The sequence below is a fragment of the Epinephelus moara genome, chromosome 7, assembly GCF_006386435.1.
Source record: "Epinephelus moara isolate mb chromosome 7, YSFRI_EMoa_1.0, whole genome shotgun sequence".
Lineage (NCBI taxonomy): Eukaryota > Metazoa > Chordata > Actinopteri > Perciformes > Serranidae > Epinephelus > Epinephelus moara.
Genome location: NC_065512.1, coordinates 15,156,435 through 15,174,335, shown reverse-complemented (window position 1 = coordinate 15,174,335; position 17,901 = coordinate 15,156,435). Strand labels below are relative to the sequence as shown.

Here is a 17,901-nt window from a genome sequence, read left to right as displayed (position 1 = left end):
ATATTAAGCACTATTTTTGTGCTAACAAAAAAAAGTTGTAAGTAGGAGGGACACAAACAGTGGAAATTACACCTCCATTTAGGACAATTTTCACCTTAGCTGTGATTAACAAAGGAAGAGAACTCTGTGTTAGTGATGTAGGGTCCCTAAAAATTCCAGACTATGAGATTTTCAATAAACACCTACTTTTCACAAAGTCATCAAAAACACAACAAACAACGGATGCTGGGATAAATTAGGCAAAGTCAGTTTTTATGGGATTCATTAAAGAGCTAAGCAGCATTGAGCAGCTCGTACACGATCTCAACCAGCCAATGTATAGGCTATATATTATGCACATCATATGTGTCCTGCCTGGATGAGAAAAACTTTTCTGAGGGCAAAAACAGGAGGAAATCTCGAGGAGCGATGCCTCTTACAGGATGAGCTGACATGCAATAGATGTTGTGTATCTGGGTTACAACCTAAACACTGAGAAAGACAGATTGACACTATAATACAGAGTGTGTGACAACAACCTGCTATTGAGACACAGACGGAGCGGGAATAACAAAGAGAAAACAGACTGTCAGTTCTGCCAACAAGAGGTGATGACAAAGCAACACCTTCTGCTACACTGCAGCCTGTAGGAAGAACCAGGATTTTATTTTTACTAAAATAAGAGACAGATACAAAGAACTTGACACACTTTCGGGCCTAAGGGACTGTGCGTTACTTATAAGAGGGGTTTCAGGTGGCGCAAAACCAGGGAGACATGTCAAATCGTTTTTTAACGATGGAGAGGAACTTTTGTCTTTTATTTTGGCTTAGGGGAGGGACATACAACTTAAATGTTTATATTTTGTTTATATTTTAAATACCGCCTGAACCCTAAAACCAGCGTGTTGGTTTGAAAGTCATGTTTTCCTAAAAATAACCAAAATTACGCAGTTTATCCAACACATTCTCACTCCGACCTTGTCACATATCGATGTTTGTTCATGGACTTTCCATGTCCAGATACGACGTGCAAAGTACCCTGGGTGCTTTGGTTGTTGACGTTCTGGGTCGCCGTGTCAACTTCTGCCTGTTACATGCATTGTCTTCTTTCAAAATACTGTTCTGTTTTTACAGGAAATTTACCGTTTACATGCAGTCTCTTTCAAAATAAACGCACTTCATCAGTATAACACCGTGAATTTACTTTTTTTTCCCCTCCAACAACAAAAGCAAGTGGTTAGGTTTAGGAAAAAGGAACAGGATCTGGCTTTATAATCTTACGGGACGTGCTCCCAGGTGAAAGTCATTGTTTGTTAGACCTGCCTGCCCTACTTGCCCTCATTCGCCTTAACTTTCGTTCTTACCCCTCCCGTGTCTGACACTACATATCACTGCCCAAGCACCAGATTTCGATGACTTCCAAGTGAGACTGGGTTCAGTTATCATAGCCAGAAACTGTAAAAACAGAAATTATTTTGGGATTTTCAAATTTCCAACAGTCCTTGAACAAGAAACACTTCCGCCAGGAAACAAAAGCAAATCTAAGCTAAAAATAAATTAAAAAATATCATCAAAATCACTTTATTCTACATCTCATTTAATATTTTACCAAAAAACACAACAACAAAAAAAAACATTTGAACTAACCAAATCTAACCTCTGCACTCCTGCATGCATGACAAAAATGAAAAACAAAGACATTTTTTAACTCCAGGACTTCGTTTTTAACTTTCAATCATCAAAGGGAGGGTTTAAAATCTAGTTACATCTTCCTTGTCAAATTGCTGATATTACTCTGGCTGTCTGTTCTTCCACTGTTATGTGCACTTTATGTGGGGAAAACAGTCATTATGTACATGTTGGACAGGTGGCTGTGATGCACCCATATTCTGCTGAAGTGCACACGCAGCTTGTTTAATAATGATACGGTTTGTAAGGACGATTTACTTTTCACTTAAAAATGTAGATATTCGTTTGCTGATAACTTTCGCTCCAATATTGTTTATTCATCGCGTTGGCTCCAGTGCTTAGCCTTCATTCGGAGTGAATATTCTAAAAAATATAGTTAGTTATAGGGGAGGGAAGGTCATGCATTTTCCCTTGTCACTTAAGGAGGCTCTAAGAAAAATATTTGTAGCTTCGGGGAGAGTCAAAAAAACAAAAACAAACAAAAAAAACAAAGTCACACCCCAGCTACTGCCCTCCTCTGATAAATAAAGTACAGTCCCTAAACAAATCTAATATTTAATTGGGAATAAAAATGACTGCATTAGAAGCAGAGCAACACAAAACTCTACTGACTGGGTTCAACCTCTTTATATCATGTATAAGCTTAATTTTATTATTTTTATTTTAAATTACTTGTATGAAATACCTTCTCATTATTTATTACAGGTCCACCAAAGACAGAGGGGAAAAAAAGTTAATTTCCTAAAACGTTTTTTTTTTAATAACATCCTCTGAACTTCCCGAGGTAACTTTACTTTATGACATCACTCAGTACCATCCTCTTCCACATGATGGCGCTTGGGTATCACCGGAAAACGGAACTGTGGAGAGGAGAAATAACAGAGGGAAAGCCGCATGTGTGTGTCTATGGCGGAGACGGAGCACCACACACACACACACACACACACACACACACACACACACACACACACACACACACACATACATCCTCCGTCTTTCACCGTCCGCTTGTCCTCCTCCGCTGCTGCTGCTGCTGCTGCTGCTGGCGGCTGCATCGGAAACGAGACCGGAAAAGCGGTGGCCAGGCGGGTAAGAGAGGCTGTTACTCGGGGAGATGCGCTAACCGGGCTCGCTCCAATCTCGTTACGCAAATTACCGGCAGAGCGGCGCGGCAGTGGGTCCGCTAATGGAGCGTGCGTGCCGCCGGCTTCCGCGCCCTGCCTCCCCCCCTTCTCACCCCCCCCCCCCCCCCCCCCTCCGCCTCCCGAATACACTTAATGAGTTAGAGGGAGGCATCCACCGGGGAAGCGCTATTACTCACACACACACACACACACACACACACACACACACACGCACACACACAAACCCGGACTCAGAGCGCACGGGCACGTTCAAGTGCAGCCGGTCTAATAATGAAAAAGGCTGGTTGCAATCACTGCATGTGTGACAATAGTAATACAAAATGTTTGATAAATTTCAGCCTCATTTTAGTCTCTAAAAGCACGTTTTTAAAACTAAAGCATACAAAGAAAAAATTAAATGTGTCTCATCATGATAAATGAAACAGGTGACAGTAAAATGTCTTCACATTGGTTATGATTTCAAGTAGCATTACCTTCAAACCTTCAAAATATCTAGAAATCCGTGTCAGAGTAAGCATGGAGCCCACACTGTAACTAACTGCACTCCCTGAAGAAATATGATCATATTTTCGGAGAAATGAAACAGTGATTCCAGAGAGAAGCAGACAGAGGGGTCTACAGTCTGTGTTTGAAGGATATATCCAGGATGTCAAACTGACTCAGCAGCAACAACAGGTTAAAAAGACAAAGATAGTTAGAAGCTAAAGCCGAACTATAGGCTACAGATCACAGTGTAAAAGTGAACCACCACATCACTGCTGATCGTCACACAAGACAATGAATATAAAGGGAAACTTTGCTGATATTGAACCAGCTGTGTGGCATCGCAGTGTGTGCAGATGAACAGTGTTTGGCAGCACCCGGACCCGGCTTTTTAATGTAATGGGGAAAGGTTACAATCGGCATTCACACCCGGGTCAAATGACTGGCATTGGTTGAAATACAACACCTGGGTGAAAGTGTTAATTTAAGCCAAGCAGCGCTCATACATGGATCCAAATTAGTCTGCACCGAGTTTGAAAGAGAGACTGAATAAGTAAGAGATATGTAAAGAAGTAACCACCACAACCACCATCTCAGGCCTCCATGCTACTTTCTGTTTACCATCGATTTGAATAAGAACTGTTTACTAACCTGTTTTCTAGCCTGTTCCTGACATTGAATGAGACACACCAAAAAAACAACTCGTCTGCTGCAGAGCCGTGTACACAGCTCTGGTCTACTAGCAGAAGAAAGGGAGTCTATAGCCTATTTTCAGTGAGTTTTCCTGTGTTTAAAACACACTAATTTTGGTGCAAAAGGGAGGTACACCTCAGCAACTTAAAATAAAAGCCTACTCTATAGATTTAGCATCGCAGTCCTGTAACACTGTCAGACTCATTATGGACAAAAAGGATTAAACTCAGTGAAGCAGAACCAAAGATATCACCTTTTTATTCCCCGTGTTCCTCTTCCTTGTCAAACCTGGTGCCTACATTAACCATGATGTAACTCGACCACTGACAGTTCAGTTGAAGATTCAGGTGTGTTATGCAAAGAGTGGCTAATGCTCCATTTGCACCGGGAAGTCAGAATTTCCAAGTTCCCAGTCCCAAGAACATGCTCCCCCTAGAGAAATATTTTCTCTCCATTTAAGGAACTTAGATGTACTTTTTTCTAGTCATGAGAGATAATAGAAAAAAATATGTCCCACCTTCAAACACAGACTGGCCAATCATAGCGTAGCAACCGCCAACCCCGACAAAACGCCTGACAACAACACGGCTGTGCTCCACAGACTCTCATGCAGTTGTTCCAGATTTTCTTCATTTTCAGGCTGGTTTTAAGGCTTTCAAGCTTGTCACGTTTGACGTTGTTCCTGGGGCACATGTTATAATGATACTCGTTACTGGAGAGGTTAGAAGGAAAAGGAAAAGTGTAGGGTTAGCTAGTTAGCCACTAAAGGTTTACTGTATATACATGCTGCTTCTGCATTTCATTGATTGTGGCGGTGAAGAAAGACCTACTGTGCTTTACAGGAACAGTGAAGGGAAGCAGGGAAACTTTGCTGATATTCAGCCAGCTGTGTGTCATCGCAGTGCGTGCAAATATACAGTGTTTGGCTTCCATCGAAGCTCCTCTCCATCCGCTGATGGAGGTCTGGGGGCTGGTGATAGGGAGGGAAGCCAAACACCGTTCATTTGCACACACTGCCATGACATGTAGCTGGTTGTTTTCTGTCTCTATCACCAGGTGACGTGGTTGATCACTTTTACACTTTGATCTGGAGGCTTTAGCAATAGTGTCTATCTTTATATTTTGACATCCTGGATATATTCTTCCAACACATATTGCAGACCCCTCTGTCTGCCTCTCTCCGAAATTGCTTTTTATTTTTCCAAAAATATGATAATATTTCTTCAGTTAGTTACAGTGTGGGCTCCATGCTCATTCCGACAGCTTGATGGTAGGGGTGGGCGTCATGGCCCTGAAATAACATCACAATATTTCGGGCCATTTTTGCGATAACAATATTCTTGATGAAATGACAAATTAGTAAAAGAAAAAAACATTATTAATATAAGAAAACAGAATTGCAACAAAATAAGTGATAAAGTTTTACAGTTTGCCTTCAAATATTCAGCAAAAATTGGACAAAAATGATCTCTCATTTCTTTAGTTTGTGAACAACAACAGTAACTCAGAGTGAGATTCAGATTCTGTTACAATATTAATAGTTGAACAAAATAAAATCTACCACAAATTACACATTCAAAATCTATATATATAAATCACCAGGTGATTTCCTTCTTTTAGTAAAATCCTAAATGATTGTTTTTTTCCACCCGGACCTTTATGCTCTGCCGTTTCTCCTCTAATCATCACGCTGTAACCTGTGACAGGCTGTTATGATACCACAACTATCACACATTCACATTTATGTAGTTTTTTTGTCAAGCCGCAAGCGTCATGTAGGTTTACATTACCAAAGGTTTATGACAAAATCACTTGACCACACCAACTCCTGTGTGCACACGGTGAGAGAGGAGAGGGAGAGACGCTGTGCTGCTGCCAGAGGAGCCGCTGAATGAGTTCCCTCTGAGCAGTAACTCACTAAAAGAGTCTGAGAAGTCCGGGGCTGTTCATAAAATATTCAGGATGCCACTGCTCCTCTTTCTGGAACAACCACAGAGTTGGTAATAATTTCGCTTTCTGCCGTGCTTGTTGTTGCTGTGGGTAACAGCATGAAGTTAATATGTCAACAAGCTGAAATATCGTGAGTATCACGATATGAATTTTTCGTATGGTATTAAAAATTATTACTGTGAATGAGACGATATGGCACACCCCTACTTGACGGACAATCACAAAGGGGCGGGGCTTAGCGAAGGGTTGATTATATTCGACTTCTTTTAGGGAATAGCATAGACTTGGGCTTTGGAGCCCCAGATGCCACCCCTCTGCTCCACCCCAGGACTATGAGCTGTTGGAAAAACAGTAGAATTAGACAATTCAGTACTCAGTCTGAACTCCTGCTGAACTCAGCAAGGTTGTGAAAATCTCCCAAACTTTCAGAAAAAAATACCCAGCAGATGGGATGAAACTTTTTTTAAGCTATGATGTTATTTGTTTAAAGGGAAAGTCCGGGGCTCGTAGAGGGGGCCCTGTACCATTTCAGTGTCACATACAGTGATGCTGATGAGCTCCATCCAGCTCATCAGAAGAGTAATTTGTTGTAGTGAAGATTACCAGCTTCAAATCATAACATTAAGTGTCTCATGTGGCTCAGTATGAAAGAAATGTGTTTTCAAATGGCAATTTGATCAGACTAAAAATCTTATTAAACCTATGACAGGAATTACTTTACTGCTGTAATATGATCTTATTAGGAATTTCATTTTCAAAAACTTGCAGAGGGAGCACTTAAGCTTTCTCTCTTTTAGACACACGCACACATACAGAGAACTTCTCTCCTCTAATCCACAGTGATACCTCATTTACCAGCGTATAATATAATATAGCAGGCCTGTCCCACTCCGCCCGTCTGTTTGCGATGTGAGATGTTGCTGTTGTTGTTCTAATTGCTGTTGCTGCTTCGCCTCCAGCTTCCCTGCCGAAGTCAAACACCCATGCCTCACACTTTTCAGTAACATGGAGTCGTGATGACAAGTACTAGAGTTCCCACTCAAGCTGCTTGTTCCTATAGTGCAACCCCCACCCCCACCCCTCCATCCCTCCTCCACCTCCACCTCCTCCTCCTCCTCCACCACTTCCTCCTCTCTCTCTTTGAAGCCTTGTGGGATGATGATGACACCCGCCGTAATCGGTGGATGCTCAGCTTCTGACATGACACACAATCGAGAAACCCTTCCGAACTGATCCGGGTTTCATTGTTGCATTCAGGCACAGTACGTCCTCTGACAAGTGGAAAGGCCTTTCACAGGAGAATAGAGAGGAAGTCAGTGAGGTGGGGCCTTGATTGACAGCCCTGTTGAGAAAGCAAAAACCATCTCCTGTTCCTATCTGATCTCGTCTCAGCAGCGGTGCACATTTGCTCTGCTGACCTGCTTTTTTTCCCTCCTAACTGGATCTGGGATCAGTTTATCTTCAGAGGAGGGATAACATTAGTCAGTTTGTGTTTGTGTAGCTTTGCTTCGCAAGGGAGATTTGGGTTTAAGGGGATGTGGGTAGAGTGGGAAATTACATGGTTTCATTTACTCTACTGTGCTGACGTGCAACTCTGATGTACTTTTTACCATTTTGTGCTGTTTTAAGCTTCTAAGTCTTGACATTTCACAGTAAAGTATTACTTTTTACTACAGTTATTTGACAGCTGTAAATCCTTACAACATATTATGATATGGACAGGATGAGGCAGAGCAGCATGGTGGTGCAGTGGCTTCCTCCCACAGTCCAAAGACTTGCAGGTTAATTAGTGACTTTGAATTGCCCTTGGGTGTGAATGGTACTGTGAATGGTTGTGTCAGCCCGCCTCTCGCCCAGTTTCAGTTGGGAAAGGCTCCAGTTCTCCCACGACTCCCAACAGGATAAGCGATTATGGAAAATGAATGAATGAATATTATGATATGCTTTTCTATATTGGTGGTGCTCAAAATGCAAAAAAGATAAATTTGAAAAACTCATCAGTCATCAGTACTCAAGATAATCCACAGACCTTGTTGTGAGCAGTTTCATGTAGGAACTTCTTTATTTCTAACTACACCTGCCAACTGTATCACAGAAGGAAGCGTGCATCTACTGCTAGCTCACGTAGCACCACTGAGCTAGCTAATGTTACAGCTCAGCTGAGGAGTACGCCATTAATGTTTACATCTAGCGCTGTCACAAGCACGAGCCTCTTGTCTGTGAGTAGATGCACTCTTCCTTCTGTGTGATGATACAACGGACTTGCATAGTTTGATAAAAATAAAATGTTGTTGAAAACAACAGTTCTCCCTCAATGTGTTTTCTGAGGCTTTAAATAAATAAGTGAATAAAGAATCTTTAATTTTATTTTATTTTATTTTATTTTATTTTATTTTATTTTATTTGTTTTATGGAGCTTTGAGCACACGCAACACACACAAGCCGAGTGCCATCTAGTTATATTATAATCGAAAGAAGGCAGACATCTCTATAGCTGACTCCACCTTGATTATGTGCAATATAAGGTTGCTGTTTACATATTTATGCATCACTAATAATAAGAATCAAAGAATATAATGTAATGCTCTTATTTTAAGTGCTTTTAATGCTAAAATTTTGAATGGATTATGCTTGTAATGAAGCATTTTTACATTGAAGTACTCCTGCTTTTACTAAAGTTAAGAGTTTGCGCTGTTACACCAGAGTAACTAAGCACACTTAAGTTTTGTATTTTAGTACTATTGGGGTAGCTCTACTTTACTTGCATATTTAACTTTGATGCTTGATACTTTATATTTTAACTCCACTACATTTACTCCACTAAATTCATCTACTGTATTATTGCTAGTCATTTTGCATAGATGTTAGAAATTCAAACATATAAAGTAAGACTACCCAACACTGTAATAAAATACTCAAAACTAGCTCCACCTCGACCAGCTACGACAGTGATACTCAGCTTATGGCCTGCAGACCCTATGTGGCCGAAGTTTGCAGTGAAAAGAAGTTGATTCACACTGAGATTGTATTTTTGATACTCTGAATGTAAATAAGGTGCCAGTGTACTTCTTAGAAAGCATCAAAATAGAGCTTGTTTATATATCTAAAAAAAGAAAGGACAAGGGGAGGATCCCCCAGACCCTCCCACAGAGGTTCGGACTAATCCCTGCATGTTATCGAATCCTAGAAACACCCCGTGCACATCTGACCTGTGTGTGGCTGTTGTGTGTGCATTTGCCTCTTGGCAAAGATGAGTGAGGACAGCAAACGTCGAAAGGTCGAAAACAGGCAATTCATTTGTTATATAAACTGATAAATATTAATGTTTTCGCATTAACTGGCCCCTGGCCTGTTGTCGTTAGCAAAAGTGGCCCCCGGGCAAAGCGAGTTGAGTATCGCTGAGTTCCCACATTAAAATACAGCTTACATGTTAATGAATTAGTTTTAATAAGTCAATAATATAATATATGATTCTGCCTGCACAGCAAATAGTTTACTGATGATTCTCTAAGTGCATTTTGAACGTAATTCTGCCATAACTTTACTGATAACGGAGCATTTTCACATTGTTGTACTTTTACTTAAGTAATTTATATGGATAGTTCTTCCACCCTTGGCTTCAGGGAGTTGTTGAACCAGCAGAGTTAGAAAAAATGAATAAGAGACAGAAGTGGGTTGGGATAGAGACAGAGACAGAAACTCATTCAGCAGGTTTTGCCATCCACGTTACATTCCCCCCATTCTTGTTGTGCAACAATTCTTCAACAGTGACTCAGTGTTAGTAGTAACAAGAACAAACTGTGCCCATGGACACTTCCGTCTGGGCATGGAGTATCAATCTGATCACCAACCCCTCCCTCCTTTTTTATATCGTTCCTGGGAAAGTCGTGTGAATCTATTTTAAACTCGACTCAGTAAATCAGTCCGACATGTTTTGCTTTACCAGCATGCTGGCACATTTATTTTTTGTTGATGGCTACACAGTGGAAAACATGTCTCTATAGTTTCAGTCTGACCAGAAGTGTTTACCCAAAGCTCAAATTTCAGACCGAGCACTTCCACGAGTGCCCATACAGTATGTGAAGCAACTGGCTATTTCTGCTGCAGGGGCTGTGTGGGAGTCCCCCCGTGTTTACCAGCAGTTATAGTTAGAAGAGTGAGGAGAACATCAGCTGTGTCCGCCGTCACTGCTGGACACTGGCTGGTGCAACAGTTTGTTTTTAAGTGTAATCTGATAAGCTTGTCAGTACTGTAACTGGCTTAGACTAAAGTTACCCTGAAGGGAAATAACCAGGCCTGGAATATATCTGCAGGGACTGTGTGAATGTGATGCCCAGTGAACAGTGAACTTGGAATTTTATGACACTTTCATTCCCCATTGTATCACTGCAGTTGTATTGGAATTGGAAAATTACAGCAGGGAATTCTTTTTTGGCCATGCCCATTGATGAGGCGCCAATTACTTAACTATGTCACCACAGTTATAGGTCATCTCTTACTCTTAGATGTGCTGAGTATCACTGGATCCTTAAAACTGTACTATAGAGAGGACAATTAGTCAGATGGTGAAATAAGTACATTTACACAACTACTGCACTTAAAGGTTATGTTTGGTATTTTTCAATCTCGACCCTATTTTCCATTGTTTTCGTGTCTAAGTGACAAATGGAGGCAACAGTTTTTGAAAAATATCGTGCAAGAGCACTGCCAAAACACGCTGCAATGTAACCACTCGGGGCATTTGGTACCCTTACGTCCACTAAAACTGCTTCATTTTGCCACAAACAGGGTAAGATTATTAGTTTAATTATTCGACAATTTATGGAAAGTATCTCTACAGAGACAGACCTCAAGATCCTTTATGTTTAACCCAAAACAGCTCCCTGATTATTATCGCCAAACCCACCAGACTCCATTTAAATAAACAGTAATTTTGCCATTGTAAAACACACTTCATTCAAAGTTGACAGAAACAAATTAAAACTCACAAAAGCCATCTAGGTTTGTCTTCCCACTGTTTCAACAATCACCAGCTCTAGTTTGGTTGAAATAAACCTTTAATTCTCCCAGTTAGATGTGAAAATATGCTGGATCTATACATGCTAAAAATACTTTTTATTTAAATGGAGTCTGGTGGAAACAGTGATTGGCAATTTCAGGGCTGTTTCTGGTTGAACAAAAGGGATCAGTAAGGTCTGTCTCTGATCTGTAATTATAATTTGAGGCTGTCAGTGGCAAAAACAAGCAATTTTAGTGGACGTACATTGACAGTGAGGACATGCCCCAAGTGGTTACAATGTCACCTGCTGCTGGCTGCAGCACTCTTCTTCAATAACAGATCGATTTCAAAATTTTTGTTCCCATTTGTCACTTAGACACAGAAACGTGAGAAAATGGGGTCCAGGTTGAAAAACACCAAACTTACCCTTTAGGTACAGTTTTCAGATACAAGTTTGTTTTTTCTCTCCTTCCCCGTTAGTCGTGTAAAGATACCTCAAATTCATCCTTTGACCCTTTGAAGGGGGTGTGACCACCAGTTTGAGAATCACTGGACTAAACTCCGTTTCAAGTCCACCCAAACCAGCTACACTAAAAAAAATAACTGGTTCAACTTTAAAAAAAATAAGGTAAAAATATGCATGCAGCTTTTGAAGTAGTTCCAGTTTTGGCCTTATTGAGTAAACCAAGTCTTTCATAATCTGACAAACCCAATTAGTTTTGTACAACCAACATGATTTGCTTTGACCTCGAAAAGCATAACTACCTTGAACCAACTTGATATGTAGCCTATCCAAAGGTTGTGGTGATGTTTAGTGGTCAAATTATTTTATTTAAGATGTTCTAATTCAACACATTCTCACACTGACCTCGTCACATATTGACATTTGGTCATGGACTTTCCACATCCACATGAAAGGTATCCTGTTGAGTTTTTGGTGTTGGTGTTTGTTGGACCCCCCCAGTCAGACTTTTTCCGCCATAACTTTTGTCCTTGTCATGCCGCATTTTCCCCTGATGCCGCCAGGCACTGTAAAAGTATAACAATTAATGGCCACCAGTCATGCTGATGTTAAAGGACGCCTTTTTCGTTAGTTTCTGACGCCCCAAGTCACTGCCCGAGTGCCAGATTTCGACGACTTACATTTAAATATGCTGAAAAACTTCTTTATTTTAAGCGTCGTTCACAAACCCCATGAATCATTTCTCAGAGTGTACACCAGTAAAATGCTGTTTTGAAAGGAGCCCACTCTCACTCTGAAGTCGTCAAAATCCGGCGCTTGGGCACTGACATGCGGTGCTAGAAACCAATGTAAAAAGGCATCCTTAAACGTCGGCTTGATACGCAGCCTGTTGCAGTTAGGGTTTAATGTGCCTAGCAGTGTCAGGAGGAAATGTGACGGGACAAGGACGAAAGTTAAGGCGGCGAAACTCCAACTAGGGCAGGAGGGGTGGTGGATGGGTCCAACAAACACCGACTTTCACCCAAGAGAGCTGTGTTTGTTTCCTGTAAGATTCTAAACCAAACCCTGTTCTTTCTCCCCTTGTTTGTTGTTGAAGGAAGAAAATGTCAAATCACGGTGTTGTACCGCCATAGTGCATTTATTTCCCTGTGAAAACTGAAGTGTATTTTGATAGACAACAATGCACGTAACAGGCAGAACTTGACCCAGAACGTCAACAACCAACACACCCAGGGTACCTTTAAGGTCGTATCTGGAAGTGGAAAGTCAATGACCAAACGTCGATATGTGACGAGGTCGGAGTGAGAATGTGTTGGTTGGGTAGTCTTATTGTACGTGTTTGAATTTCTTAATATGCAAAGTGACTAGCAACACTACAGTAGCTGAATTTAGTTGAGTAAGAAGTACAGTATTTATACAGTATCAGGCATCAAAGTGAAATATGCAAGTAAAGCGTCAATATGTGACAAGATCGGACTGAACATAACATTAACAATTTAATAATGTCATGTTTAACAATATATCAGTTATGTCACTTTACACATCAGGGGCTATTGTGTCTGCAGAATGAGTGCTTCTACTTTTGATACTAAAAGTACATTTTGCTTTTGATACTTATGAACTTTTACATGTTTTACTTGTGATAGAGTATTTTCAAATCTAGGTTCTTTGACTGTAAGAACACATCCTCCACTACTGTAGGCGACACACTGACGGTCAGTCTGTGAATGAAAATCAAAGGCTTTAGTGCTTCACCACGTGTTGCTTCTGTTTTCTGTCTCTCCGTGAGCCAGCACTGGCTTCCTCATTGGTCCTACATGGACTTCTCCCGCCTCCAAAGAGCCGTCTGATTGGCTGCACTGTTAACCCGAGCAGTGGGCTGATGGCTTGGGTGATGAATATTCACACGCTGGTCCGCTCGGTCAGGCCTCACCCTGCGTGTCATCGGAACAGAATGTGGGATGTGATGATGTAATTTCGGTCACTTCTTTCACCGGAAGACGAGTTATAGGACAGATTCACAGGAAGCTACACACTGTACGTTAAGTTAACTTATGGATGAGACAGTGTTGCCAAGTGCGTAAATACGCACGGTGAAGCTTTGGGAGCATTCTGGTTAAAAGTGATAGCGCACTGGGGATGTGTGTGTTTTTTCTTTCTTTCTGTGGATTCACCTCCAACTGTCATTATGACGCCACACCTTTTGCAGGAAATATGCCAAACCTCTGCTCTGCTCTGTGCTACTTCAGGTCATTTGGATCCAGTTACATCTGCAGTGGAAGAACTTGACAAACAGGTTGTGGCACCGCCTTTCAAACCCGAAACCACGCTCTATATATTCGCACACTCTCCGCTCCCAGGAAAAGAAGAACCAAGACAAGGGCTGAAACACTCATCAAGGGGCGAAGCTCAACTCGCCTGATTTTACAGCGCAGCCAATCCCCGGCAAGCAGACGCTTCCCTAAGCCGATCAGCCCGGAATTAAAGCAGGGCACTCACAGAGGAGAAACAAGAAACCTTTTCATTTCATCTCTGCAAAGCCTCGCCAAGATGATGCAGCTCACAGAAACCACAGCTCAGAGGAACTCCCTCTTCAACGCCATGAACCGGTTCATCGGTGCCGTTAACAACATGGACCAGACCGTCATGGTGCCCAGCCTGCTGCGGGACGTCCCGCTGGAGGAGGACAGTGAGATGACCAAGTCCCTGAAATCATACGAGGACGAGGGGGACATGTACAGTTACTACCAGCTCCTCAAGTCCATCCGCAGGGACATCGAGTGGGGCGTCAGGTGCGCTGCAGCGGACGAGAGGCGCAAAGAGAGCATGAAGATCAGGCGCATGAACTCGTCCGCCTCCACCTCATCCTCCATATCATCATCATCATCATCATCACTGTCCGAGGAGGACGAGGAAGAGGAGGAGGATTTGCAGAAGCAGTTCCAGTACCACCTTACCGGGCTGCAAGGAGTGCTGTCCAAGCTCACAAAGCAGGCTAACGTCCTCACCAAGCGCTACAAACAGGAGCTTGGCATCGGAGGATGGGGCCAATAAGCTCGGAGCCCTCAGAGACTGAAACCCCAGATTGTTTTCTCCTGGAGTGGACTTGTTGAACTGACTTTTCTCAGTGGGCCTTTCTGCTGCTGCCGTTACTACTGATGACATTTGTGGACAACATTTGAATGGTAGAGAAAAAGAGGCAGCTTGTGTCTCCCTTCAGGCCCCACATGGTGTTACTGGTTACTGTTTACTGGTATTATTGACTGTAGATGTGTTGATCCTGATGAATGCATTTTTTGTACTTAACGCCAAACTTATTTTGCACTCCACAAGTTATGTACCCATCATGCATCCAGCTCCTGTGATAACGCAGATGAAACATATTTAAAACCTTTATTTAATGTATTTATTACCTCACGCTGTATAGTTTGAAATGTTATTTCGCAGTCGGAGAGGAAGTGGACTGCATGAACTACAGGACCTGTCTGTCTGAACCGCCCCTCTGAGGAGGAGGATACTAACAAAAGATTTAGCTTCCTGCTTGTGTTGCTGATGATGTTAGTGTGTTCAGATGTGTTTGTCTTTGTATGACCAGTGCCATTCAGATCTGATGTGTCTGTGTCTTTAAATTATATGTCCAGCTTTGTTGTCCTTTGTCCCAGCTGTCATGTCTATGTCTGAGTCTTAATAACAATGTAAAAAACCGGAGTCAAATGCCTTGTATGTGTGTACATACTCAGCATATACGGTGATTCTTATTGTGCTTGCATGGATGGAGGCAGATGCTTACTGTAGCCGCCTGTGATCTCCTAATGGCCTACATGGCCAGTGAAGCAGAATCGACTGTTAATGCTTATGCATAAAGAATAATGAGGGTTTTTCACAACACGCTTTGTTGTTATTGTCATTAATTTGCTATTACGATGGTAATACTGGACATGTCCATCTGTCAAAATAAGCAAATGCTTTTGTATTCAACTTCTGCGCCATTTTTGTACTGATATTTGTTTCTAAAAAAATAAACTTTTATATAAAAGTTCATTTGTTGTGCATTGTATGATTTTTCTTTAAAGGGCTTTACATTACAAAACACAGACAGCACAAACTGAATTTGGTCTATTCAGATGATCATATTATTTTTGATAAATAGGCCACAACCAATTCACAAGTTTCTGCATATCCCTATTCTCCACTGCATGGGTTTAGATTTTGGAGGATTGCAAGCGGCACATGCCCCTCAATATTTAGAACATGTGCATTAAAAACATAAAAGTAGCAGATGACTTTTATTTCGCTAAAATTAAAGACATTTACACCATAAATTGATGCATGAAATGCACATATCAGAGCAAAGAAAATCACCAGAATGCAGGAAATTTAGTGTTAGAGGCTCAAATTATTCTGACAGAGGACTCCCAAACTCTCAGTTTCATATGTGTCCCCCTACAATGAAATGAAACCTACGCCTTTTGCTCCACTGTGTAGTGTAAGTACAGGGAATACCTGAGATATAATAGGCCAGTGCATGTCTTCTACCTCTTGTGATGTATAAAACATATTTTGACATTGTTGTAGACTTCCAGGGGGGTTGCAGGGGACACATGCCCCTCAATGTTTAGAACGTGCATTAAAAAACATAAAAGTTGCAGATGACTTTTAGTTTGCTAAAGTTAAAGACATTTACACCATAAACTGATGCATAAAAGGCACAGATTGGGGCAAAACATTCACCAGAATGCAGGATATTAAGTGTTCAAGGCTCATCATTTTCTGGCAAAGGACCCCCAGAAGTTCTGTTTCATATGTTTCCCCTCACAATGTTGAAACAAAACCTACACCCTTGCTCCAATGTGCAGTGTAAGTACAGGGAATACTTGAAATACAATAGGTCAGTATATGGCCTCTCTTATGATCTTCTGACAATGGTGTAGATTTCCGGAGGGGATGCAGGAGACACATGCCCCTTAATATTTAGAACATGTGCATTTAAAACATAAAAGTAACAGAGGACTTTAATTTTGACAAATTAAAGGCATTTACACCGTAAATTAATGCATAAATGCACAGATTATGGCAAAAAAAAAAATCAATACCAGAATGCAGGAAATTAAGTGCTTGAGGCTCAAAGAGGACTCTCAAACCCTCAGCTGCATATGTGTCTCCTCACAATGTTGAAACAAAACTTACACCCTTGCTCGACTGTGCAGTTTAAGTACAGGGAATACCTGAGATTCTACAGGTAAGTGCATGTAATAAACATGTTGTGATGTTAAAACCTCTTCTGACATTGGTGTAGATTTCCAGAGGGTTGCAGGGGACACATACCCCCAATATTTAGAAGAATAAAAGCATGAAAGTTGCAGAGGAAATTAAAGACTCTTTCACCATAACTTGATGCAGTAACTGCAAAAACTGTTGCATAGCAGTTCACCAGAATGCAGAAAAGCAAGTGTTTGACCCTCAGATTTCCTGGGGGCAGACTCCAAACCCCTGGTTCAATGTGTGTGTCCCCCCTTAATGTTTAAATGACACCTATGCCTTTGTCTTCTGACCATAAAGTATATGAAATATAGTTGAAGTTAAAGGATGACAGGCACTTTACTGTACTGCTGAAAGAAACGTGAGATTTGGGTAACAATTTAGAAACTCGAAACCGCCAAGACAAAGTATAAGTGTAAAAGAACCAAGCCTTAAACAGGATTTTCTGCATCTCCTCTTGGGAGTGTCCTCAGTTCTTTTTCAGCTTAGAAAACAGATGTTTAAAGACAGCATACAAACACTGCAAAGAGTCTCAACTGTTTTACATCCTCTTGTAAATTAGATGCTGTTTAAGAGTTTTACTTGTAGTTAAGATGGTGTTTTAATTACTTCACCAAAAAAATCCAGACATTTTGTTACAGAATTGGACTTCTTTGTGTGTTTAAACTAAACCATATTGATTGAGAATGACACTTCAGCATTGTGTGCATCTGCAGTGGCACATCTCATGAGGTGAAACAATAATAAAGTTTGTTGGAGATGCCATCATTTGCACTCTTACAAAACATTTTCTCTTCAGCCACCAGCCATGCTAAATGTGTTAAAGGTGAGCAGTGGATTTAAAATTACCTGCAGGCAGAGGAATGTCGCCTGTCAGTTAAACTTCAAGTGACAACACCTTGAACTACCTGAACTCTCAAAGTAAAGAGCCCTAGGAGAAGCGAAGGTTTGTTCAATAATGTCACATGTATGAGGCCATGCTGAATGCATCCAGAAAACAATTTTTAGCTTTCATTTCTCTCAATCTGACCATGTTCAGGTAATATTTCCCAGCCTACACTGCAGTAGCTGCACTGCAGGATAAAACTGTGAACATGTAAATGTTCTGTTTGATTTTAATCAGCTCCACAAAGTAAACAGGACAGGTACGGCAATTTCAAATATGCACCGGAATCAGTCACTTGTATTTTGAAGAAAGATGTGTGTGTGTTTGTGTGCACACCCGTTTGCACGTCTTATGT

The 17,901-nt window shown here is 41.3% G+C and overlaps 1 protein-coding gene across 1 annotated transcript; it reads left to right on the top strand.

The window, feature by feature from the left end:
* The first annotated feature begins 13,399 nt into the window (after positions 1 to 13,399).
* On the top strand, positions 13,400 to 15,440 carry LOC126393274 (mid1-interacting protein 1-B-like). Its single transcript, XM_050049290.1, has one exon. It carries the CDS (start codon positions 13,952 to 13,954, stop codon positions 14,453 to 14,455), a length of 504 nt encoding a protein of 167 aa, XP_049905247.1. The 5' UTR covers positions 13,400 to 13,951; the 3' UTR covers positions 14,456 to 15,440.
* Positions 15,441 to 17,901: the final 2,461 nt, after the last annotated feature.

Coding starts and splice junctions, on each gene's coding strand:
- LOC126393274 (XM_050049290.1), top strand. CDS start 13,952: ATGATGCAGCTCACAGAAACCACAGCTCAGAGGAACTCCCTCTTCAAC.